Raw genomic sequence first — 26,906 nt, 5'->3', positions numbered from 1 at the left:
GAAAAATATCCAACCTTTGGAGTCTCTGGCTTGGTTTTATTGCGGAGAAAAAGAGGAAGAACAAACTCTGCACCAGATAACACATAAATCAAGAAAGCAGAGATGACCAGGTAATCAAGGTGGCAAAGAAGTTTATTAGAAATCCAACTTGGAACAGAACATTTGTAGAACAAGGGACCTGACAAGGGCAATGTTTGGCTAAACCACCTGCGTCAGGGGTCCTCATACATCTTAAAATAAACCCAAAGTAAATAAATACATACATAAAAATAACATGTGGAGGGGCATAATCAAAAAGAACGTCTAGGTTTGACTTGGATGTTTCCCGCTATGTGTGAGGGAAGATTATCCTTTTTTCAAAAAGTGATAGGACAGGGATGCTGATACAGAAAGAAGAAGTTGACCCACAACAACAACAGCAAAGTGGGTGGTGAACCAATGACAAAGAATGTCCAAAGGCGAAGATGAAGTAGAAATGAAGAGCCTTCATTGGGCCTAGATCACAATAACTCAACAAGTCATGTTTCAGCCATAAGGCTTGCCTAAGGAGTCCCAATGTTGGTTTATCACTGTGATCGTGAACTCAGTGGAGAAAAATGGAACCCCAAAATAAACTGCTTGGTTTTCTTTCTAGTGGTAGTTTATTTTGGAGTTCCATTTTTATCCATTGAGTTCATGATCACAGTGAGAAACCAACGCTGGAACTCCTGAGGCAAGCTTTACGGCCAAAATGCAATGCGTGTCGAGTCATTGTGATATAGACCCAACAAAGGCTCTTCATTTGTACTCATCTTCACCTTTGAACATTCTTTGCGATTGGTTCATCACCCACTCTGTTGTTGTTGTTGTGTGTTTGTATCCACAAAGTTTTTTGGTCTTCGGTTCCTCCTTTGAGATACCAAGTTACCCACTTCCAGGCTGGAAACCTTTTACCAGACCTGATTTTGAACCTCAATCCCAAAAGAGAGTGTGGGATTTGTAGTGCCTGATCCTGCCCAAAATATACCTGGATGGGGGTGGTCAAAAATCCAGGACTGTCCTGAAATCTCCAGCCTGGAACTGGGTAATTTGGAATCTCTGCTAATGAGAGTAGGGAGTGTGGTTTTGTAACGTTTTAACAGAAATAAAAATAACAGCCGGTGGGGAAAAATATTGATCAATGAAGGGAAGCCACTCCCTTTCTCTGAAGATCATTTATAAGAAATAAAAGTGAAACGAAAGCTTTTATCCTCCTCTGAGAATGATTGCTGCTTCCAGCACTGCTGAGAGCCTGCGAGAAGAAACTTCTTGTTCTATCTGTTTGGATTATTTTACAGATCCTGTCATTATACACTGTGGACATAACTTCTGCCGTTCCTGTATCAATCGGTCTTGGGAGGGGATAACAAAATTCTCCTGTCCCCAGTGTAGGAAAACCTCTAAGCAGATGAACCTCAGGCCTAACTGGCAGCTGGCAAATATCACAGAACTAGCAAAAAAAATGCCCAAAAGCAACCAAGCAGAAAAACTCTGTGAGAAGCATGAAGAGAAATTAAAACTGTTCTGCACAGAGGATCAGAAACTAATCTGTGTCGTCTGTAAGGAAGGAAAGGATCACAGATCTCACAGTGTCATCCCCACAGAGGAGGCTGTGCAGGAATACAGGGTAGGTTTCTGTATCTTTATTATACTCCACAAAGACCACGAAGTACAGTAAGTCCTTATTTCATCCTACAACTCTCATAATGAAAGTCTTCATGATTTCTTTCATCAAATGTTCGTAAATTCCTTTAATAAAATTATGGATAAGAAGGAAGAGTTCAGTTGTTTCAAGCAGATTCCTGCTCATATGAATGTATTTGGAGCTTCAACATCGTGCTGGAAAGTTGTGATTTAATTGCACATCACGGCAATTTAGCTGAAATGGCCGTGTTTGACGGAGCTTCTCCATTTTACTCATCTGCTCCTTCCGGAGCCACCCTTTAAATTTCAGCCGCCAGAAATTTTTGCTGCAAAAAAACACGTATTTTAATCATTCTTTCTGCTCATTTATATCCACCATCGTTTTTAAAAAGGTTTGAACAAGTTCCTGGAGGAAAAGTCCATAGTCTGCTGTTGAGACAGACATGGGGGAAGCCACTGCTTGCCCTGGATCGGTAGCATGGAATGCTGTTACTATTTGGATTTCTTCCAGGTATCTGTGACTTGGATAGGTCATTGTTGGAAATTGGGCTAGATGGAGCATCGGCTTGACCCAGTATGGCTATTTTTATGCTCATTATGTCAGTTGCCTCCAGAAGCAAATTCTGAAGGTGATTTTTTCCCCTTCAGGCTACCTGAAGGAAACAGGATGGAAGGGGCTTGATAAAGGAGCAGAGTAATGTTTTCTGCTCTGTAGTATCTGCTCCAGCTTTATAAGTACATAATTGCCAGGATGGGTCAGACCAGTGGTCCTCTGTGTGGATCTGTTTTTGTCCAAACCTTTCTTAAACCAAACTACTCTATTAATTTTGACTACATCCTTTTGCCACATGTTTTACAGCTTAACTGTTAACTGCCTGAAAGAATATTTTAATAAAGTGATGCTAAATCTGTTACCTATTTGTTTCATAGAGTGCCATATAGTCATAACAAATATTTGAAGGGGTAAATTTTAATTCCCTACTTATCTGCTCCACCTTAGGTTCGATTTTATAAAACTCTATCATATTCCTCTTAGTCACCTATTCTCTAAGTTACAGAGTCCTAACCAGTTCAACCTTTCTTCATAAGGCAGCCATTCTTTATGAAATATCTTAAGAAAATCCAGCTGTCTCTCATTTATCTACAGGTTTATTCACACCCTCAAAACATTCTGTTAGATTGGTAAGCCACAACTTTCCATTCTTAATATTGGTTCCTCTTGATTAAGGCATGGCTTTTAAAAGACCAGTAATTTTGTTTCAAAAATATCTGTCCCTGTATTACCCAGCACTGATGTCAGGCTCAGCAGCCTGTTGTTATTTGAGTCATTCTTTGAAAGATAGGTTACAAATTATCACTAATAGGTGTTCTTATTGTATTTGAGTGTCCTTAGAACTCTGGGATCAATACCATCAGGTCCCAGGGATTTGCTATTATTTAGTTTGTCAGTTTGCACCTCTTTCAAATTCACATCGATCTGTTTCAGCTTTATAGGGTAGGAGCATCTGAGAGATGTATAATTTAGAAGTTCTATATCTTTAATATTTACAGGTAAAGTATGAAAAACACCTATATCCTTTATGGAACAAGCTACAAGAGATTCTATATTTTAAATACAGTGAAGAGAAGAAAGCTGAGAAGCTGAAGGTATGTATCTGTGTCTCCCTCTGAGGTATTTTCAGCAGAACCATTATTCTTGTTAAGATATCAATAGCTTCAACAAAATTAATTATTAGGCAGAGGCACCTGTTAAATAGACAGAGGCAGGTGATAGGTTATAGACTAATGAGATATGAGCTTTTGAGGATAAGCGTCCACTTCACCAGATGTCTCTGATGAAGTGGACTCGGACCCTCTAAAGCTCACATAGACTTTAGTCTTTAAAAGCTGATGTCTCAATAAATTGGGGGTGGTTGGAGGTTCTTGGGGGGGGCGGTCGTTTGGGGGAGGGGGTTTGCGTCGAGGGCAGGAGGGCCTGGGATCCCTCCTGCCCGTAATGTAGTGCAGGGTGGGGGTAGGGGGTCGCCGTGGCCAGGAGGGTTTGGGCTCCCTCCTGGCCCGATATTGTCGGGGAGTTGGGGAGTCGGCGGGGCAAGAGGGCTTGGGCTCCCTTTTGCCCCGATCGTGTCGGGGGGGGGGGGGGGGCAAGAGGGCTTGACCTCCCTCTTGCCCCGATCGTGTCGGGGGTGCCGCGGTTGGCTGGGGCAAGAGGGCGGGAGTGCGTGCGAGCGGTCCTTCAGGGTGGGGGTGCGGGTGGGAGTGCGTGCGAGCGGTCCTTCAGGGTGGGGATGCGGGTGCGGGTGGGAGTGCGTGCGAGCGGTCCTTCAGGGTGGGGATGCGGGTGCGGATGGGAGCACATGCGAGCGGTCCTTTGGGGTGGGAGTTCGGGTGCGTGCGAGCGGTCCTTCGGGGTGGGGGTGCGAGCGGTCCTGCGGCGGGGGGGGGTGAATCGGACGTCGGGGGGGGGGAACTATGTAAAAAAATTTTTGTACAATGCGCTCACGCGTATACCGCGCAAGGTTATGCACGGTTTGTAAAAACACGTATAACGCGCGCGTTATATGCGTGAAAATACGGTAATCAAAAATGCTCCCAGGAAAGGTGGCTGCATTTGGCCTATAAGGCTGTTTTGGGGCATACAACTGAAACAAGAAATAAAATATTTAATACAATCCAAATTAAAATAATATGTATAAATAATAATAATAATAATATGCTTAAAAGAATGGCTTATACCTCGCAGGTGTAACAAACTATTACAATATCTTAGAGTCAAAAATGTACTACTAAAACCAGGCATAGTTAAAATGAACTAAATACGATGAGTGAACAGTGTGAAAACCACTTTAAATCAAATGCACAATGTAATAATGTTAAAAACAATGAGAAAATCATTTAAAAACAAATGCACAGTGTAATAGCACGTTAAAACCAGTGAGTTGGAACATGAATAACTTGCTCGTTTAAAGTAAAAATATACATCAAATCCTGCAAATAAAACTTAAAAAGATACTCACATAGTCCTGTGTCTGAAACAATTGGAAATCAACCAAACCTGTGCGCTCAGACTAACTTATATGTTAGAAGTCTGTCATCTAATCTTAATATAATAAAATGGTAAGCCGCGCATGCGCACTAAAAAAAACGTGTTCCGTGAGCTGTAGCGAAAAAAACCAATTGCGCATGCGCGGCCCCGGCGGCGGCTTTCAAATAAAAAAAAAATTTCCATAGCTGCGGCGGCCTTCCTCACCCCCGGCTCCTCTCTTGAACTGGACGGTCCCCGCGTCTGCCTACCCTTCCCCCCAACACAGCGCATTCCCCCCCCCCCCCCAACGAATCAATAAATCGAGCCGGGCCGCCCTCCGCAACAGACCAGAGGAGTTCTTTGCCGCTCACACCCCTTCCCTTGCCGCTGACCCGAATACCTACCCGGCGATTCAAGAAGCCTGTGCAGCAGTCTTCACACGCTGCTTCAGGCTCTTCTACTGCCCTGATTTGCTCTGCCGCGTCTCTGATGATGTCATCAGAGACGCGGCAGAGCAAATAAGCGCAGTAGAAGGACCCGAAGCAGCGTGTGAAGACTGCTGCACAGGCTTCTTGAATCGCCGACTTACAAGTGAAGGGGAGCGGGGGGGGGGGGGGGGCGCAATGACTCTATCCGATTAATTAAAAAACTCTGCACAAGGGGAGCAGGAAGAGATGATGATGGACAGGGGGGGAAAGGAAGGGAGGCCTATTGTTGGACAGGGGGAGCAGGAAGAGGTGCAGATGGACAGCGGGGGAAATTAAGGGAGACCTGCTGATGGACAGGGGGGGGGAAATGAAGGGAGGCCTACTGCTGGACAGGGGGAGCAAGAAGAGGTGCTGATGGACAGGGGGGAGGTAAAACAAAGGGAGAAGGGCTGCTGCTGGATAAGGGGAGCAATGAAGAGGTGGTGGTTTACAGGGGGGAAAAATGAAGGGAGGCCTAATGCTGGACAGGGGGAGCAGGAAGAGGTGCTGATGGACAGGGGGGAAAAAATTAAGGGATGCCTACTGCTGGACAGGGGGAGCAGGAAGAGATGCTGATGGACAGGGGGAAAAAATAAAGGGAGGCCTACTGCTGGACAGAGGGAGCAGGAAGAGGTGATGATGGACAGGGGGAAAAAGGAAGGGATGCCTATTGTTGGACAGGGGGAGAAGGAAGAGGTACTGATGGACAGGGGGGAGGTAAAACAAAGGGGGAAGGGCTGTTGCTGGATAAAGGGAGCAGTGAAGGGGTGGTCGTGGACACAGGGGAGGTAAAAAGAAGGGAGAATGGACAGAAAAAAGTGGCTAAGGAGACAGAGAGAGAAAGAAATAAAGACAGACACACACACATATATTCTAGCCCGAGGGAGGAAAATGCTGCACAGGGAAGTAGGGAGGGGGGAAATGCTGATGCACAAGGAAATGGAGGGGGAGGGAATGCTGATATGGCTACTGTACAGGAAGGTGGACAAGGGGAGATAAATGCTGCATAGGGGGCAGAAAGAGAGATAAATAGAAAGAAAGACAAATAATAGGAGGGAGGGAGACAGAAATAAAAGAAGAAAGACACAAGGGCAGGGAGTGAGACAGAAAGAAAGACAGACATACATATATTCTAGCACCCGTTAATGTAACGGGCTTAAAGACTAGTCATGAATAACAGGCTAAAAAACACACAATAAAAAATGGTAAAAACCACTCATAACAAGGTGAAAGCCTATAAAAGCATGATTCAGAGCAATAATATGTTAAAACAAGGTTCCAAAGTTAAAGAAAGTCCTTAAAATATGTAATGATGCAGTTCCTACGCTAAAAACTGCATGTGAAAACCCCATGGTAAAATCAAAATACAAACCAATTAAAATAACTTTGAGATGTTCAGAAATTCATAACTACCTAAACTGTTGGAAAAAGAACTATTTCAAAATAGCAAAAAAGGACTTTAAAACATGGTGGAACACATGAACCTTGTTAGAATGTGTTCCATTGAGGTCAGTGCATTCCCATGGTTTCACTGGTGCAGTCCAACCATGGAAGGAAGCTCAAAAGCAAAAAGCAATGTGAAAAAAACCTGAAGAACCTTTAAAAACATCTGAAATGTGATTAAAATATCTTAGAACTTCCAAAAAAAAGCAGATATGGAGTCTGCAAGGTCATAATTATAATAGTGGGGTTTCGGTATGGGCTCAGTCAACCCTTCGATTCATAGTTAGCCCCAGGTAAGTGTTTATAGATGATCTAGCACCAGACCAAAGGTCTAGATAAATACTGCCCCATACATCATAACATCCCCAAATGTCAAGGAATATAGTGCAAATAATAATAATAATTTATTTTCTTGTATACTGCCCTACCAGCAGTTCTAGGCGTTCACAACAGAGAGAAAAAAAAAATTTCAATTAAGAAATACAATCTCATATACATGAACAGATTAATACAACATAGTTAAAATGCAGTTTGAAACATGCTGCTTTAATACCTCAATTAAATTTTACTTTTATGATTATGATAAACATACCGAGGGCCTCAAAATAGTACCTGGCAAGCCGCAAATATAAAGTATGAGTGTGCATTCAAAAAAGGGGGGAAGAGAGCAGTGAAGGTGCTTTAAACCCCAGAGGATAACACTACCCTAGGTCACAGTTCTTCAACCGCCGGTCCGCGGACCGGTGCCGGTCCGCAAAAAAATCTTGCCGGTCCGCGAAGGATTCGGTCCCCGCCGCAACGAAAGGCCGGCGTCAGCTGACTTGCAGCTTCCTGTTGCAGTCGCGGTGCCGGGACTCCTGCCTTCCACCGCGTTTGCCTCCTGCCTTGTCTCCGCACCTCCAGACCAGCAGCGGCAGCTCTGTATATTTTTAACTTCGACACAGAGCTGCCCCTAATCAATAGTTTAGCGCGGTTTCATGAGGCAGCTTCGGGGCCTTTGCTATGCCGGCCCACATCGCATCATCGAAGCGGGCCGGCCTAGCAAAGGCCCCGAAGCTGCCTCATGAAACCGCGCTAAACTATTGATTAGGGGCAGCTCTGTGCCGAAGTTAAAAATATACAGAGCTGCCGCTGCTGGTCTGGATTCTTGGGTCACTGAAGGAGGGCAAAGAGCAGCTGTCCTGAAGGTTTCCCTTCCTCTCGCCTTTGCAGGTCCCTTTTTTCCACCTTTTTTTTTTTTTCTTCTTCTTCTTCAAACGGCAACGGGCCCCAGCATCGACATCAATCAAGTAAGTTCCACTGTTCCTTGCAAGCGGTTCTGCTCGGCCAAAGCTTCCCCTCTGACATGAGCCACCTCAGGGGAAAGAAAGTGACCCGCAAAGGTGAGGGGAAGGGAGCAGATAATGGAAGTTGGAGGGGGGGGAGAGAGAAGGAGCAGATGATGGAATGGAGGAGATGAGAGAGAGAAGGGGACAGATGATGGAAGTGAGAAGAAGGGAGAGAGAGAGCAGAAGGCAGATGGATGTCAGTTGAGAGGGGAGAGCAGATGCTGAATGGAAGTGGGGAAAGAACACATACTGGATGGAAGGAGATAAATAAAGGGGGAAGAAAATAGTAAGATAATGGAGGGGTGAGGGAAAGGGGTGACAAGCTGTGGGTAGACACAGTGAAAAGAGGGAAACAGGACTAAATAGTAAGAAATAATTTAATTTAGATGGAGGCAGAAAATAGAGAAGGAAGACCAGAGAAGAAAAGGGAAGAGAGAGCAGAGAACAATATCAGATCTGAGTGGAGGAAATGAGAAGAGAGATGCTAAAAACCACAGGGGGGAGGGAAGGACAGAGATGCCAGACCATGAGGGGAACAGAAGGAAGATGATGGATGCCAGACCAAATTGGGGGGGGGGAGCAGGAGGATAGATGGAAGGGGCAGATGCTGGACTGAAGAGACAGAGAAGGTTATCATGCCGCTGTACCGGGCCATGGTACGCCCTCGTCTGGAGTACTGTGTCCAGCACTGGTCACCGTACATGAAGAAGGACACGGTACTACTCGAAAGGGTACAGAGAAGAGCGACTAAGACGGTTAAGGGGTTGGAGGAGCTGCCGTACAGCGAAAGATTAGAGAAACTGGGCCTCTTCTCCCTCGAACAGAGGAGATTAAGACGGGACATGATCGAAACATTCAAGATACTGAAGGGAATAGACTTAGTAGATAAAAACACTATTCACCCTCTCCAAGGTAGGGAGAACGAGAGGGCACTCTCTAAAGTTGAAAGGGGGTAGATTCTGTACAAACGTAAGGAAGTTCTTCTTCACCCAGAGAGTGGTAGAAAACTGGAACGCTCTTCCAGAGGCTGTTATAGGGGAAAACACCCTCCAAGGATTCAAGACAAAGTTAGATAAGTTCCTGCTGAACAAGAACATGCGCTGGTAGGGCTAGTCTCAGTTAGGGTGCTGGTCTTAGACCAGAGGGCCGCCGCGTGAGCAGACTGCTGGGCATGATGGACCACTGGTCTGACCCAGCAGTGGCAATTCTTATGTTCTTATGTTCTTAGGGCAGACGCAGGATGGAAGAGAGTGAAAAGGCAATGAAAGCAGAAACCAGAGACGACAAAAGGTAGAAAAAATAATTTTATTTCTATCTTGTGATTCAAATATATCAGATTTGAAATATGTATCTTGCTAGACAGAACTGGGGAGTGCAAAGCCCAGGCACTACTACTTCTTTAGCTTCCAGCTGGCTTAGGGCTCTCTCTGACCAGGGGGCAGTTGCCCTAGTTCTACTCCCTAAAACCATTCCTGTCATGTGTGACTGTGGTATTCTGTTACATGATATTTGTGTAGCATTCTGTAATAATTTAGCTTATTCAGTTTTCTTGATAGTAGAGGGGATATATGTGAAGGGGAGGGGAGACAGGGTTTTTGTTGATCTTTGTCCTGTATTATTTGTATTTATAAAATGACAATTGTATAGAATATTGTTTCTTTTTATACTTTAATAAAATATGTTCAATATAAAATCATAACTATTTGAGGCTTGTGCAGATGGGATCAGATGGTTTGTGGGACCGAGCTCGCGGGGATGGGGCGGCGATGGTTTTTAAAAAAATTTTAGTCTTAGTAGTTTGCCGGTCCACGAAATAATTATTTTATTTCTGCCGGTCCACAGGTGTAAAAAGGTTGAAGAACACTGCCCTAGGTCATTATTGGAAATTGGGCTAGATGGACCATCGGTTTGATCTAGTATGGCTATTTTTATGTTCATTATGTCAGTTGCCTCCAGAAGCAAATTCTACAGTATATGTGGCCTTTGTGTGAGATAATAAAGCAGGCAGGAACACCATTGCATTTAGGAATCCATGTGTTAAGTTCTCCAAGTGGTATAAGGGTCCCATATTTTGTTGAAGGATATAATTTGAAAGGGACTCTTCTATCTTAACTGGTGAGTTGAATACTGTCAGGAATATTTTAGTTTTGGCTATAACCGCATATCAGCCCCATGATGTTTGGCTGCCTATATGTGGTTGGCATGGTGGATTTAAGCATGGGTGACTGGGGTCTGCACAGACTGGAGGATGCGACTCTAGCAACCTTATTGGGCAGACTGGATGGACCGTGTGGGTTTTTTTGTGCTGTCATTTACTGTTACTGCATTACTCTGTGTTATATATAGTATACAGAGGCTCTTTTCTTACATATAATAAAATTATTCAGTGTTTCTAATATTTCTTCTCTTTGCTCTGATCTGTCGAACTAGTATGAGACAAAGACCAAGAAAGAGAAAATCCAGTCTGAGTTTGAGGAGCTGCATCAGTTTCTGAATGAGGAGCAGCGGATCCTTCTCTCAAGGCTGGAAGAGGAAGAGAAGGAGATTCTAAAGAAAATCAAGGATAATGTGACCCAACTAGAAGATCAGAGCTCCTCCCTCAATAAACTGATCTCAGAGATGGAGGAGAAGAGTCAGCAGTCAGCAGTTGAGTTACTGAAGGTAGGACAACCCTAATATGTTATATTTTTTCAAGTTGTGTGTGTGTGTGTGTGGGGGGGGGGGGTCGCGGGTAAAAAACTGAGAACAAGGGGGGCAGGGAGATGAGAATCTAATTCCTGCCCACCCATTTTCCTAATAAATCCACCCAAAATCTGCCATCTGGTCATGCTACTGCACTGGCTCCCCTTCTGTTGAACTGCAGATACCCCTCATGAAACACGTTAAATACACACACTCATACTGCACCCCAACATACACAAAACCCTACTCCCACACCTTAGATATCTCACCAGAGCAAATATTCCTCACATATTCTTAATGTCCTAGAACCCCCAGACCCACATCCCGCCTACCCCAATATCCTATTGCTCACTCTAACCCAATGTTTGTGACTCTGCAGCCCTGATAACTCATGTCCAAATTCAATCATAGGTTGAAAAATGGAGAAATTAGGTTCTTATCTGCTAATTTACTTTCTTTTAGCCTCTCCAGACCGGCATAGGACCCCCACCCTGTCTATTGTCGTGTTGTTCTTGTGGCTGTTGCGCATGCAGATTTTGTTTTTTCTGCGGGTTCTAGTATTTTTCTAGGGCTGGGAAGAATTGAAGAACAGCAGCTGTGGCTCGGCTTTTGCGTAGCTAGCGAGCTGTGGGGACATTTTCTTTCTGGGATCTTTTCTTTGCATTTTCCAACAGCATTTAGATATATTAGTTGTTACTCCTGTGTGGAGTCATGTTTATTTCTATTTACAATTCTTATTTATGCTTGGCTATTCAGCAGACTGAGGTAATTAGGGGGAGTAACCTATTAAGTACTATTCCAAAGTTGTGTCTCAGTCTCCACCTGCTGGTCATGATGAGATATAACCCGCTTGTAAGATTTCCTATGCCGGTCTGGAGAGTTGCTAAAGAACTGATACTGATGCTTGATATTAAACTGCACAGTAATAGAAACAGCATTTCTCTCATGTCCCTTATGTCCCTACGGAGGCTTTTTCAGGGGAATTGGACAGCTGTGCACATTATGACATTTTGTGCAGTAACAAATCTGAAATTAAAACATAATATTAAAAACTGAAGATTAAAAAAGCAAAAGGTCACCATATAACCACGGCAGAAAGGATAATGTTAGCCATGCCTCCTAGTCTGACTCAGGAATGTTCTTCCCTAAGCCACATTCATAAATAGCCACGAGCTGATTTAAAACACCAAGCTAAACTCAAACGATCAAAATTTACCAATCAGACTTCATAGAGACGTCACCAAAATGCAGACCATTGGATGCTGATGTTTAAGCCAGACGACTCAACAGAATTCAAACGGTGTATCCATCTCTGTTCACTTTGTATTAGTTTCTTATCACAATCACCACCACATGGTAGGGCAGGGATATAGTCAGTTACAAAACATTAGACATGCAAGAGACAGTCCCTGCTTGAGAGAGCTTACAATCTAAGTATGACAGACATAAAGGACAAAGAGGGAGTTTGAACCTAGTGCTCATGTAGGGAATTAGAGGGGGCTGATGAGGCAGAAGGGGTAGGGGGCTATAGAGGGAATGACAAACAGATATGTTGGTATGATTAGGATTTAAACGCAGCTTCAAAAAAAGTGGGCTTTCAGCCTGGATTTGAATACTGACATAGATGAAGCCAGATGTATTGAGTCAGGCAGGTTATTCCAGGCATAGCAAGGTAGAAGGGATGGAGACGGGAGTTGGCAATAGAGGAGAAGGGAACCGACAGGAGAGACTTATCTGACGAACAGAGGTCCTGGGGGGAATATAAGGAGTAATAGGAGAGAGACCGAAGAGCTGCAGAGTGAGTACACTTGAATGTCAGTAAGAGGAGTTTGAATTTTATGCAGAGATGGATAGGGAGCCAGTGAAGTGACTTTAAGAGAGGAGTAATGTGAGCATAGCGACACTGGCGGAATACGAGGCACATGGCAGCATTTTCAACTTATTGGTGCTGTATATGTATATAGTGACTGCTATGTAATCTGTAGAATATACATGATAACAATCGCGTTTTCATTTCTTTTCTAGGATGCGAAGGTCATTCTGAGCAGGTACAACTGTGTTCTGATTTTATTTTGATATATTTTATTTGTAAATTCTTACAAACTGCCTGTTAGCCTGGAAGTTATTGAAGCGGGTGTTCATTCAGGTACAGTAGGACTCAGAATCTAAGTTTATACCTGATGCAATGGAGGGTTCAGTGACTTGCCCAAGATCACAAGAAGCTGTGGCGGAATATATGAAATAGCGGCCCTGTAATATTGCTGTAGGTCTTGCATGTCTCCAGGGACTGAAGGATGATGGGATAGAGACCTGCCAGGTATATCACACTCTGGGCACTCTTTGTGCTGAGTCTCACCTTGGTGCTATCATATAACAAATTCAGCAAGTGGGGAAAGCATACAGCGCATAGCTTAAGGAGTTCTGCACGTCATCATACTATTAGAAAAACAAATACTTATAGGGAATAGACATAAACCCCTGACTCTATAACAGGTCGTCTAAATTTAAGAGCTTTAATCCACAGAGTACTTTTATCCCTGTGTGTAAATGAACACAAATAAGAATATAAGAATAGCCTTAATGGGTCAGCCCAATGGTTCATCAAGCCCAGTAGCCCCTTCTCAGGTCACTAGTACCTGGCCAGAACCCAAGGAGTAGCAATATTCCATGCTACCAATCCAGGGCAAGCAGTGGCTTCCCCCATGTCTTTCTCAATAGCAGACGATGGACTTTTCCTCCAGGAACTTGTCCAAACTTTTCTTAAAATCAGCTACGCTATCCACTCTTACCACATCCTCTGGCAACACATTCCAGAGCTTAACTATTCTCTGAGTGAAAAAAAAATTTCCTCCTGTTGGTTTTAAAAGTATTTTTGTGTAACTTCATTGAGTGTCCCCTAGTCTTTGTAATTTCTGACGGAGTAAAAAATTGATCACACTTGTACCCGTTCTACTCCACTCAGGATTTTGTAGACTTCAATCATATCTCCCCTCAGTTGTCTCTTTTCCAAGCTGAAGAGCCCTAACCGTTTTAGTCTTTCCTCATACGAGAGAAGTTCCATCCCCTTTACCTTCTTGGTCCCTCTTCTTTGAACCTTTTATAGGCCCCTATATCTTTCTTGAGATAAGGTGACCAGAATTGAACGCAATACTCCAAATGAGGTCGCACCATGGAGCGTTACAGGTGCATTATAACATTCTTAGTCTTGTTAACCATCCCTTTTTTAATAATTCCTAGCATCCTGTTTGCTTTGGCCGCCGCCACACATTGGGCGGAAGGATTCATTGTATTGTCTACTATGATACCCAGATCCATTTTTTTTGGTGCTAATCCTCAAAGTGGACTCTATCATCTAGTTATTGTGATTCAGGTTATTCTTCCCAATGTGCATCACTTTGCATTTGTCCACATTAAATTTCATCTGCCACAGTCAAACATTTAGTGGGATTCTATAAATAAAGCACACAAACAGCTTACCATTTAAATGTAAAGGGAGGGGGGTGGAGGTCATTTACAGAGCAGGATCATGAGTGGGACATAGGCAGGACCCTCATTTCCACTCTGTAATTTAAGTGTGTAAATGCCATAGACCTAGTATAAGTGTCTCTGCCTAAATATCAATTTATGCAAATATTCTGCAATTGAAATTATGCATTTAAGTGTCATTTTACAATGGCTCATAGCCCACAGTGATAGAACTGCCTGCAAAATCATCTGAATTATTAGTAGCACTGAATAAATTCAGCATTCTCTGAAGACCTGTGAGGTAACAGCAGTGTCTCTGCTTCTTTACATCTGACCCTGTCTCGCCTCTATCCCTGGGGGTGAATGTGTCCCAGAATAATCCCAGTCACTCTCTTACTCTCAGATGTCAGACCATGGAGTTTCTAAGTCCAAAGGCTGTTTGTACTGAAGAGGAAAAATGTTCCCACCTGAGCTTCCTTCGCCAGTATTTTATTCTGAAAGATGTGATCACAAAATATAAAGGTAAAAAACCATTCCGTTCTTACAGCCGTAATTCATCAGCACAGATATTAATAGACTATGAACATACAATCACTCTCTTCTGATAAAAAATACTTTTGGGTTTCTTTTGCCATTTCTCAGCTTAATTTTATTTCATTATGTTTTTTCTTTTAGGAAAACTTTCTGCAGAACGGGGTAAGAATTTATCACTTTATCCTTCAAATTTTAAACTTTTATTCAAGATATCTCTGTACTTTGGGAAAGGCACCCATTTCCTTTGTAATTAAAGTACAGAAACAGCAATTATAAAAATAAATAATAACACTTCTGGACCCAGGAAGTTTCTGGTGCAGTAGGATTCTGGCATTATGCTACTGAACGAATCTCCAGTATGAAACCTACAAGAATTTATCAACGATTATCCAGTAAATTACTTTCATATCCTCCTTACTTATAATAGATTGGGAACATAAATGTATTTTTTTCTTCTATTTTGGGGAACAATGCATTGGGAGTTTGGATTAGTAGTGAGGTTGGTGGGAACTTCACATCTGATTTGACACTGGTTTTCATTCTCTCAGCCTCCCCCTCTCCCCCCCCCTCCCCCCACATACTAGATTCAGCATCTCCCTGTCATCTCCCTCTCTCTGGTCTTGCTTATCCCCTCTCCAACCTCTCTTATTGCTGGAACTCATACTCCAAGGTGGAGCAACAACAGTATGAGAAAAAAAAAAGAAATTAAAGTGGAATTTTTGATATGACATCCAAATCCGAGTTTTGGGCGTTTTGCGGAAGACACACAAAAATCCAGTAGTAAACATGACCATTTTCAAAACTGCAAAATGTCTTGGGGGGTTTTTCAAAAATGACCATTTTCAGATGTGCGTCTATCTTTTTGAACCATTTTCAAAAACATGTCCAAAAGAAAAATTCACAAAACAAGCCTCGGGGGCACTGCAGTGAACTTCACATAAAAAGGCCCAGGTGTTAGCCCGGAAGGAAAACCTTTTGCCTTTGATTCACAAACTTTGATTATTTTAAACTACAACGGTGTGCTCCGCATAACTCTCTAAATGTGATACATCGGATACCCTGGACCCCTGAGGAAGGAGTGTTTCTCCGAAACACGGACTGTGTTGGTCCATACTCCATGCATAAGAGAGCTGTATTTTATGGATTACAATTTTACATAGACTTTTAATAAAGATTCCTGCACCTTGTATGTTCTACTCTTTCTTTGTTCTTGGTGTTCACATTTCACAGCAGAGCCATTGGATTTTTCTTTGGAACAGGGAGAGGGACATGTAGACTTAGGTGGGGGTTCCTAGGGTAAGAAGAGTGACAGAGAGAAGGAGGGTTTTGGGAGGCCCTGTGCTATGGACATTTAATTGGTCCCAGGTTTGTGCCTCTTAGGCATGTCTCCCACAACATCCTGGCCTGTGAAGCTGACAGTGGTCTATCCAATGAGTGTGGGTTAGGGGGTGTGAGCATGTAGCTGTTGGAGGGACCAGGGATGCTGTGAGGGCCACTGTGCTGTCCTTCTTGCTCTCTTGTTTGTCAGATGTGAATATGGTGTAGGGGTTAGGGCTGAGGTGCAACAGTGCAAGGGTGGGGGTGTCCACTTTTATTTTTTTCAAACCAGCTCCTGTATGGTAGTAGATATGAGTGTGTGGCATACTGTGGACTTATAGATTGCTGGCTGCTGGTGGGCAAATGCCACCCGCTCCCCCAAGGCATGCCATATCATCTCTAAGAGTTGTGGGGACATTGGAACGGGGACTGCTGCACACTGAGGGCAAGGGTGCTGTTGGGGGTACTTACATTCAGGCCTGAGCTGCAGTTTCATGCGCCGATGTGATTGAAATCGTCCTGGCAGTGACTCGCGGTCACATTGCACCCTAAAGCAGATGTTTCTTTATAGGCCGCACACTCTCAGAAGCTGACGGGCATCCTATATAGAACTGGGTCTGAGGCTGCCTAAAGTAAACCCGATTCTCTATGCTACAGACGCTGGTTAGAAAATTGGGTGATTGTAGACGCAGCCGCTAAGCTTATCGCGGCAAGGGATCTCCCTGCTGCGATAAGGTTAGCGGCCACGGCTACAGCCGCAAGTCGTCCTCCCCCAAACAAATACGGCACAAGGGATGCCCTGAACGAATGCAGCAGGGGGGATACCCAATCCCTCCTGCTGGAACACCTCCCACCCCCCTGAAGCTTGCCGGCAGGAAGGTGCCTAATCCCTCCTGCTGGAAACCCCCTACCCCCCACCCTAAACCCCAGGAAGTGCGGATCCCCCTCTCCCCGGACCACCCTCCCCCCGCTAAACTTTAATGATGGACGGATGGACGGGTCTTCCTACCGTCCTTCCAGCAGGCCCACCTCCATCGAAATGAGGAGCAATGGGGAGGTGCACTGGGGAGGGGCCTAAGGCCTGATTGGCTCAGGTGCCTACAGCCCCTCCTTTCTCTTATCAAGTAGCCTCAGGAAGGATAAGGAGAAGACAAAAAGCTGGCTAGGAAAGAATGGGAACAGAGATGCTGGCTTGGGGAAGGTGTGCAGGGTGGCTCAGTGGGATAGGGAGAGATAGTGTAAGATGCTGGTTGTGGGTGTTGTGGGGGAGGAGATTCTGACCTTTGAGGGGACAGAGGAGAGTGACAGTGAGATGGATGAGTGAGAGATGCAGACTTGAGGAGGTAGGGGAGAGAGATTGGCTCAGGGTTGGAAGATACTACACAGTGAGAAGCACAGAAAGGAGAAGAGATTCTAGATGGGGACAGAGCATAAAGACAGGGACATTGAACCAATGCTGGGCATGGAGATGGACAGACATGGAAAAGAATGCTTGATGAGGAGAGACCACTGAAATAGGAGTATAAATAACGTGACCATTTATTTTTTTAATTAAAAAGAGATATCTATTAATTGTCAGTCCTCCAGGACAGGGTTGGGAATCACTGCCCTAGTGCCTCTGCCCTGTGTCCTTAGTGCCCCAGTGCTTCCTTCCCATGTCCATAGTGCCCCCAGTGCCTCTGTCCTGTGTCCTTAGTGCCCCAGTGCTTCCTTCCCATGTCCATAGTGCCCCCAGTGCCTCTTTTCCATGTCTAGAGTGCCCCCAGTGCTTCTGCCCTATGTCCTTATTGCCCCCAGTGCCTCCTTCCTATGTCTTCCTGGCTGGCCCGGAACTTCATCTCCGACGTCAAAATTGATGTCGGGAAGAAGGCAAGAAGAAGCGGCGGTGGACTGGGGTTTGAATCGGTGTGGCAGGGAGGCAGGCTGCGGCGGTACGGAGGCGGATTTGGGGTTTGAATCCGCAGGGGGGGAGGGGGTGTTGAATCAGGCACTGGAGGGAGGGAAGGAGATAGGTAGGCAGGCAGGCTTCGGGGTTGGGACAAAGGCAAGGGAAGACATAGGAAGAAGCAGCGGCAGCGGACCATGGTTTGAATCGGCGCGGCAAGGAGGGAAAGTGATCGCCTGTCCTGGTGTCCCCGCGCACAACTTCGGGACGCTGTCCCTGAAAACGGGAGATTTCGGTGTCCCCAGGTGGTGTTTCGGGACAACTGGATGGTCGGTCCGAAAACAGGACTGTCACGTTGAAAACAGGACGTATGGTCACCTTAGGTATAAAAGGACTGCTAGGCACAGGGGCATTGCTTGAAAAGGGATGAGTCTGATAATGGTGATGGATGCAGGGGAATGGAGAGGGACATAAAGAGGAGAAGCTCAGGATAGAAATGGGGGGGGGGGAGAGGGAGGGGACAGATGCTGGAAAGGACAGAGAGATGGGAATAAATTGTTAAATGGACAGGTGATGCAGGAAGACAGTTACAAAAAACAAAGAAAAGCAGAAAAGGGATTCTGGGATCAAAGTGAATGGATAAAGGAAAGCTTTTTATTCTGAAGTTTTCAACAACATAAAATCAAAGTGTGCAATATGAAATTAAACCAACCAAACTTCAATAAAGTGAGCATTTATAAATGTGTGCTACTAGAAGAAAGTCACAAAGTAAGAAAATTTGAAGGCTCTTTGCTTTCTCTAGTATAATTTAAGCAAAATATTAAAATGTATTGAAATACTCTGCCGGGGCCCACATAAGATGAGCAGGATGATTTGGGCCCCGGCAGAATATTGAGCCGGGACCTGCATAACTATGTTTTTCTTTTTTTTCAAAGAAAAAAAAAAGCCCTCTTACTCTCTCCCACCCCCTCCCAAATGCCTTTTCTCCCACTCCGTTTCCCTTTGCTGACATGAAAGACCCCTCTGCCTGGCCACCCACATCCCAAGGTATAAGTAGCCTGCATAAGACGAGTAAGTGAATATAGGATAACTCCAAAACTGTCCTAACTCACCCTGCTCATCTTATGCAGGCCCCAGCAGAATATCAGGCTAGGGCCTGCATAAGTAGGGTGTTTTTTTTTTTTAAAAAAGTTCCATGCCATCTCTCATTCACCCCCCCTCCAAATGCCTCTTCTCTCCTCCCACTCCTTTCCCCCTTGCTGACATGAGAGATTCCTCCTGCCTGGCCACTCTTTTCCCAAGGTGTAATTAGGTCCCCCAGGACAAACTACATACCTGGTGGTCCAGCAAGTTGCTCTGAGAGGTCACGGTGGTCATTTTGAAAGAAAAAATAACTTTTATATGGGTTCGGCTGAATATGGGCAGGGTCCTCAAACTTCTGGGCAGCCTGGCTGCCTAGAGTTATGCCCCTATTCAGTGCTGGTGGATGGACATGGCCCAGCACTGAATGTCAGGGCATAGTTTAGCTGGCGGCTATCAGCGCTTAAAAAAATTGCTGACTGCAGCTGGCTGAATTAGTGTGGGTAATGATTTTATTAAGAACAACACTGGGCAAAATAATTGGATCTATGGTGGCTTTTGTTACCTGCTGTACTAATTGATCTGAAACAAAAACATAGTCTATTCGTGAGAATGATTTATGTACATGGGAGCAAAATGAAAATTCCCGAGCATCAAAATGAAGGATCCGCCATATATTTTTCAATCCACAGGATTGTACCAAGTTATCTAACCCTAATGACTTTAGTATTTTACTGAGGTTTTTGTCCAACAATGGGTCCATAACAGCGTTAAAGTCCCCCGCCACTACTACATTAGAAGCAGCCAGTGGTAGTATTATTTTGTCAGACTATGGTGGAGTTTGGATTGAATTTAAGTTTGCTGAGCAAGATTGTAGTAGACCTGTGTGGAGACTTAATAATACATTGCTTGCGGACTCCAACTTTCTTGAAGAATTTCAATTAAAAATGAATGAATATTTCCAAATCAAGGCCTCAGAGGAAATCTCCTTAGAAACATGAGAAAATGAATGCTGACATGTTGGGGCATAACAATTTATTTAAACTGGTTTGGGGCCCGTTGACGTCTTTTATTACTTAATTATAGTTGTCTTTTGTCTTTAATTTTTATTTCCATACACATCCAGGGAAGGGTGAGAGGGTGGGGGAGGGGTGGGTGCTATTTCTATCTTAATTTTAGCCCTTTGAGTATATACATCCAGGGTGGGAATACAATACTATTTTAAACTAGTCTTATAGCCTGTTACATTAACAGGTGCTAGAATATATGTGTGTGTGTCTGTCTTTATTTCTTTTTCTCTTTCGCCTTAGCCGCTTTCTGTATTTCTGTCTTTCTTTCTTTTTCCTTGGCTGTCCACCACCAGCCCTTGCTTGCTCCACCTGTCCATTCTCCCTTCCTTTTACCTCCCCTGTGTCCACCACCCCTATGTCCTTCACTGCTCCCCTTATCCAGCAGCAGCCCTTCTATCTTTGTTTTACCTCCTCCCTGCTAAAATATATGTCTGTCTGTCTTTATTTCTGTCTCCATCCCTCCCACTATCTTTCTTTCTCCCTGCCCCCTATGCAGCAGCATTTCTGTCCCCCTCCTGCAGCTTTAAAAAGGTCTTACTTCACCACCCTGGCACCAAGGGAGGGGACCGGGCAGCCTCACCTCCATGGTAGAAATGGTGCTAGGGCAAGGGCAGAGTTTATTTATTTCAGTTTGGGGTCGCCGCTGTGTGAGATTTGTCCCGATCCCTTCCCTTGCTCCGTACAGCTGCACGGTTGGAGTTACCCACCAGTGTTAGCCAGAAAGGTGGGAGGGGGAGGGGAGTTGAGGAGAGATGGGACTGGGCAATTAAAGTTAAACCTTTTTGCAAAACAGAGTGCTGGGACTGTGGGATCCGTCATTGCACTCTGTTTCCTGCGAGTTTTCCCAAGTCACCCGGCTGCAGCTTTGTGAGCAAAGTGTGTCGAAGGCTTTAAGCCTTTATTCCAGCTTTTCAATTGATGGTTTGTACAGAGTGCATAAAATCTACAGTATCTCATCATAATGGATAAAACAGAGAACCCTGTGGTAAGAGCAATAACGCAGCGCTGCTTTCCTCATTCCAGGAAGTCCAGGGAGGCATCGGGGGGGAGGAGGGGCTGAGAGGATGGGGGCGGATCCCTGCGCTGGTTCAGCTGCGTCTGCTCGATCAGAAGGACCCCAGCTTACACAGAATTCTCTGTGTATCACCTTCCTAGCTTCATCTTTCTCTCCCTGTCTTCAATTGGGCATGAGTACGCGGTTCAGGAGACCGGGAAGGGCTGCCTCGGCCTGCAGGCGCCTCAAGCCGCTGCGGTCTGCAGGCGCCTCAAGCTGCCGCAGACTCCTCCCGGCAGCTGCCGCTCCGCACCACCTTTCGCCTCAAGCCGCCGCGGCCTCCTCCCGGAAGCTGATGCTCCGCACTGCCTTTGCACCGCCTTTCGCCTCAAGCCGCCCCGGCAGCGTCTAAAGAAACTTCAGCCGGTAGGGCCGTATTGTGAGGTGGAGAGCAGGGAGGCTTGTCTGGCGTGCATGCGCACTCGTGCCGCCACATCCCGACAGATTAGGGAACACGCAGCGCGAGTGCGCATGTGCGCTTAGCGTTTTATTATTATAGATAGGGAAAGGTTATTGAAAGAATCTATGTATTTGTGTTTTTATTGATTAGTCATTGGGTGGGTGGGATAAAATGGTTGCTCATGTATGTCTGTAAGATGAATGTGCTTTTTTTCCCAATTCTTTATTCATTTTTTTAAAAATTTACAATAAGCGTAACAGCAATTATAACATTTTAAACTCAAATACAACACTTAATATTCTGTTAAAATCCATATCAGAATTTATCCCCCTCCCCCCTAATCAATAACATTCTTTAAATTCAAGAAAACCTACAATCCCTATATACCTTATTTAATATTTAAATCAAAAAACCCTCCCCCCATCCTGGATGTGCATTTTTAAGGGGAAAAATAATATTCAATCATTACAATATTTTCTTAATGGCTCCCAAATCTCCTGAAATTGAATGTGCTTTTCTTGATTTATTATATGATTATTTACTTGTGTATTGCACTGTTAATATTTGGAAAATCAATAAAGAATAAAAAAAAGAACTACACTGGGCTAAGGGATCCTTTTAATAAATAGTGCAGATTAATGGAATTAGCATGCACTAAATCAGTGGTCTCAAACTCAAACCCTTTGTGGGGCCACATTTAGGATTTGTAGGTACTTGGAGGGCCACAGAAAAAATAGTTAATGTCTTATTAAAGAAATGATAATTTTGCATGAGGTAAAACTCTGTTCTGCAGCCCTCACATTTAAAGTTTAATATCTTTTCTTTCTCAAAACTGACACATTTCAATCACTATATTGAAAATAAAATCATTTTCCCTACCTTTATTGTCTGGTGACTTTATTTTTCTATGCTTTCAACTATGTTTCCAGGGCCTTCTTGTCCTTTGACTGTTTTTCTCTCCGTCTTCACTTTCTGCCTTGCATCCATCTTTGGCATTAACTTAATGTTAAATTTTTCTGCTTTCTTTTCAAAATCTACATTTCCATGTCTTACCTTCCCTTTCTATCTCTCTCTTCTTCCGTCCTATTTCCATGGCCTGGCATCTTTCCTTCCTTTCTCTCCCTCCCTCCTTCCTTCCTTTCCCCTGGTCTGGCATCTGTCTCCTTCCCTTCCCCCATGCCCTGGCATCTCTCCCTCCCCCTCCATGGTCTGATATCTCCTTTCCTTCCTTCCCTCCAGGGCCAGATTTAGATGAAAAGAGGCCCTAGGCTATTCCACTTATGAGGCCCTTTCACCTCCCATTTTTAAGTTTGTAAATTACATGAGAGATAATAAAGTACATTTATTACTGTGATATATATCAATATGTTAAATGAAATGTTGTTATTGGTACTAACCTTTATAAAAAATGTGACACGGATAATAAATAAAAAAAGTCGAGAACACTTATTTGGACATTTATTCTCAGCACCATATATAGTACTTGTAACAATAACTAATCAAACATAACACACAACATTTACAAAGAAACAAAATTCAAATAATGAAAATCTTTGACTACGAAAATAAAATACGCAATAAAAATTATCATATACGCAATCCGAAAATAAGAATCTTTTCTAATAACATTAACACGTGTTTCATATTATCGAAGTAACACGAATATAACCGAACGTCGGGATATCAATAGGTCTGTTCGTTTGTCTGTTCCAATCTACACCAATCTGCACTTTATTGATGCAAGAACAAACCAGAGCTTAGTAGCATAAGGCACGTCAATATTTGCCATAGCAATCAGTGAACGTATGAACTATACTTTGGTGCAATCTAGTATATACAAACGACCAGACCCAATGAGCCGAACGCGTTGATCTTAACCAATACATTTTTATGTTTGTTTATTAGTCATATGCGTAGAATTTCTCCTTATTTTCGGTCTAGTGTTTTAGTGTTCACTGTTTTTAGAATAGTGTAATTTTAATCTTGCTAACAATTTGAATGTAGGCCCTCTTGATCTTGAGGCCCTAGGCTGAAGCCTAGTTAGCCTATAGGAAAATCCGGCCCTGCCTCCCTCCCATGAACTTGGCTTCTTCTCTTGTTCCTCTCCTCTCCCTTCTCTTTCCTTCCCTCCCTTTCCCCATTTGGGTGCAGCATCAACAGAAGCAGCATTTCCTTCCCCCTTTCCTGTGCAGGAGAGGCATTTCTCTTCCCCTTTCCCTCCCTCTCCCTTTCCCTGTACAGCAGCAGCAGCATTTCCCTAGGGTCCCCCTTTCCTATGTAGCAGAAGCATTTCTCTTTCCCCATCCCCTTCCATTCTCTTCCTTGTGGAGCAGCAGCGTGTCTGGCCAGCTCGTTCCGTTAAAAGCCGCGCCTGTGTCTGAAGCCTCTATGATGTTGTGACGTCAGAGAGGCTTCCGATGCAGGAGTGGATAGCGTGAGGAGCCGCCAACCCGCGGCTTTGAACGGAACGAGCCGGCCACACATGCTTCTGCTCCAAAAGGAAGGGAAAGGGGAAGAGAAATGCTGTTGATCGTGTCCAGACCGCGGACCGCAAATAAAACCTGGAGAGCCACATGCGGCCCGTGGGCCGTGTGTTTGAGACTGCTGCACTAAATGCTAAGAAGTTCGTTTTGTAGCATGCACTAAGCTTTAGTAAAAGGGTCCCTAATACAGCTCCCCATTTGAAAACAAATGAAAAAAGAAATTTTACTGATGGTGCCTGTAGTTATAGTGTTGTTTTAATGACCAGGTAAAATTATTAATTTGTTTTCTCTAGAATGCTACTGCACAGAAAACAGGCCTATAAAAGCAAGAGCGTGCTTTTGTTATAATTTGTATAATCCTAACTTTGGAAAGTCTTTAATAATTAATTAATGACATGACTCCAGAAAGATATATCCTGGGTGTGCAATAATTTATTGTGTAAAATGTGATTCATCTTTTCTCATTGAGGGGCTTCAGGAATATTATGAACCACTGAAAACACTTCTGCAAAGGGGAAAATTGTTCAAAAGGGAAAACTGTAGAACAAACCCAGCTAATAAAATTCCACAGTGGATTCTATACTAATTAATTATTGACTCTGGAAACACTGTGAGCAAAACTGCAGCCATATAGGGAATTAGTGAGAGCTGAGGGAGATGAAATACTGTTATGGGAACATGAGGGACCAATGAGGAGACTTGCTATATGCAGCTGCCGAGTGAGTCAGCCAATTAGAATCTTTGTTTCATTTAGGAGACTCATAGGGCAAAATTACTGCTTTGATAACCAAAAACACTGTTTATCTGCAAGTTTTTGTCAGGAATAGCCAATGACAGAGTGTCTCTCACTAGCTAAGTGACTGTGGAACCTGCCAATGAGAGTAGAGGTTGGTATATGAGGAGCCAATGGGAAGTCTCTGCTCATGTTTATTAATGTGTCTCCTCCCTGCAGTGAATGTGTCTCTGGATCCTGAAATTGCTAATCCCTGGCTCATCCTGTCTGAGGATCGGAAAAGTGTCAGACTTGGAGTCACAAGACAGAAGCTGCCTGACAATCCCCAGAGATTTGATCCTTGTCCCTGTGTCCTGGGGTTTGAGAGCTTCACCTCGGGGAGACATTATTGGGAGGTGGAGGTGGGAGACAAGACTGACTGGGATTTTGGGGTTTGTAAAGATTCTGTGAACAGGAAGGGGAAGATCACAAGATCACCAGAGAGAGGATACTGGGTAATATGGCTGAGGAATGGAGATAAATATGAGGCCCTCACCTCCCCCAGCACCCTGCTCCCCCTGAGTGTGAGACCCCGGGCAGTGGGGATTTTCCTGGACTATGAGGCAGGAAAGGTCTCATTTTACAATGCAGATAATAAATCCCATCTCTTCACCTTCACCGATACCTTCTCTGAGAAACTCCGTCCATATTTCAGTCCTTTCCTCAATTTAAAAGGTAAAAATGCCGGAGCTCTGAAAATCCGACCAGTGCCAGACTGGGAGTGAGAGCTGGGCTCAGGGGTCTGATATTTAATCTGGGAGCTGATTTCTTAGACTGCTTTGGAGATCTTTGGAGTTCAGGCTCATATAAAAACTGGGATCTGATTTTCCAGACTTACATAGTGCTGCTAGACATACCGAGCATTAACCACATAAGAGAAAATGTACTGTTGAAGCAATATAAGGGTAAAAAATATTAATAAGAACAATTAAATCATTTCAGCTATTTCAAAGAAAAGAATGAAGTTTCATTAATAGCTGAAAATGTGGAATCAGAGCCTGTGAATATGAAGAGGGGTCTCAATGAAACTAAGAATGATGGACGTTGAAATAGAGTCTGTGAATGTGAGGAGCGTTCGGTGACACAGTGAAAGTGACAGAGATGCACGATCCGTTTCCTATTGCTTGCGGCCGACTGATTCAGTAAAGGCTTGCATGCAAATGGGGACGATTGTTAGCACGCCCCCTACCCATGGCCAGAGCGATCCCCGCTCATGCGCACACCCTGACAGTAGTGACAGGAGAAGCAGCCTCCTGTCACTGCTGTCAGGGCCCAGCCTAGATCTCTCTTGCCTGCTCCCGGACTCTCCTGCTCTCTGCTGCTGTTCCCTGCAGTGCAAGCCCGTGGTTTTACAGTGGGCCTGCACTGCGGAGAACGATGGCAGAGATCAGAAGAATCTGGGAGCAGGCAAGAGAGATCTGCCCAACACCCCCCCCAAGCCCCGATCTCTCCTGCCTGTCCTGCTCTGCCGCACACCCCCTCCCGAGAAAAAAGCAAGGGGGTACCAACTCCCTCCTACCATTAGCGTTTAAAAAAAAAAGAAAAAATGCTGCATAGATGCAGCACGGCCCTCGCGCCCCCCTCCCCCCAACCAGCATGGCCCTCCTTTGCCCTCGCCCCATCCTGGCACGGCCCATACCCCCGGCACCAAAAAGTTGTGAGCAGGAGGGGTGCTTAGTCCTTCCTGCTCCTAGGCCAACCACACCCCGGCCCACCCCTGGTCGGCCCAGGCAGTCAGGCCTGGCCCACCCACGTGGTACCTGTAAAATAGTTGGAAGCAGGAGGGGTGCCCGGTCCCTCCTGCTCCTTGAACAAGGCTCCCCAACATCTTTGGGAGCAGGAAGGGTGCCCGGACCCTCCTCCTGCTCCTAAGCACCGCCAAAATCTTCAGGAGCAGGAGGAATGTCCTCCTGCTCTTACCGTTCAGCCGGCCGCCACCCAATCATGGCCTTGGGCCCCGCCCTGGCACATCATCTGATGCACGAGGAGAGGCCTGAGGCCCTGATTGGCTGAGGCGCCTCAGGCTCCTCCCTTTGTAAAGGCCGGGGCACCTCAGCCAATTAGTGCCTTAGGGTGGGAGGCCTAGGAGCAGGAGGGACTGAGCACCCCTCCTGCTCCCAACTTGGATGTAGAGGGGGAGGAGGGTGCCGGCCCGGCCAGGCTCAGCTGAGGGGCTGAGGGGTTGGTGAGCCTAAGAAGCAGGAGGGACCGAGCATCCCTCCTGCTCCCAACTTTTGGT

General features: G+C 44.8%; 1 protein-coding gene across 1 annotated transcript; it reads left to right on the top strand.

Annotated features, from left to right (window-relative positions):
* Positions 1-1,240: 1,240 nt before the first annotated feature.
* LOC117346321 (E3 ubiquitin-protein ligase TRIM39-like) lies at positions 1,241-25,759 on the top strand. Its single transcript, XM_033915720.1, has 7 exons — positions 1,241-1,645; positions 3,214-3,309; positions 10,356-10,586; positions 12,633-12,655; positions 14,476-14,594; positions 14,748-14,768; positions 24,848-25,759. The coding sequence occupies exons 1-7, from the start codon at positions 1,241-1,243 to the stop codon at positions 25,390-25,392; spliced, it is 1,440 nt and encodes a 479-aa protein (XP_033771611.1). The 3' UTR covers positions 25,393-25,759.
* The last annotated feature ends 1,147 nt before the right edge of the window (positions 25,760-26,906 follow it).

This window comes from Geotrypetes seraphini, chromosome 12 (assembly GCF_902459505.1).
Source record: "Geotrypetes seraphini chromosome 12, aGeoSer1.1, whole genome shotgun sequence".
Classification (NCBI taxonomy): Eukaryota; Metazoa; Chordata; class Amphibia; order Gymnophiona; family Dermophiidae; genus Geotrypetes; species Geotrypetes seraphini.
The sequence above is the reverse complement of the archived record's forward strand: the minus strand, read 5'-3'. Positions and strand labels throughout refer to the sequence as shown.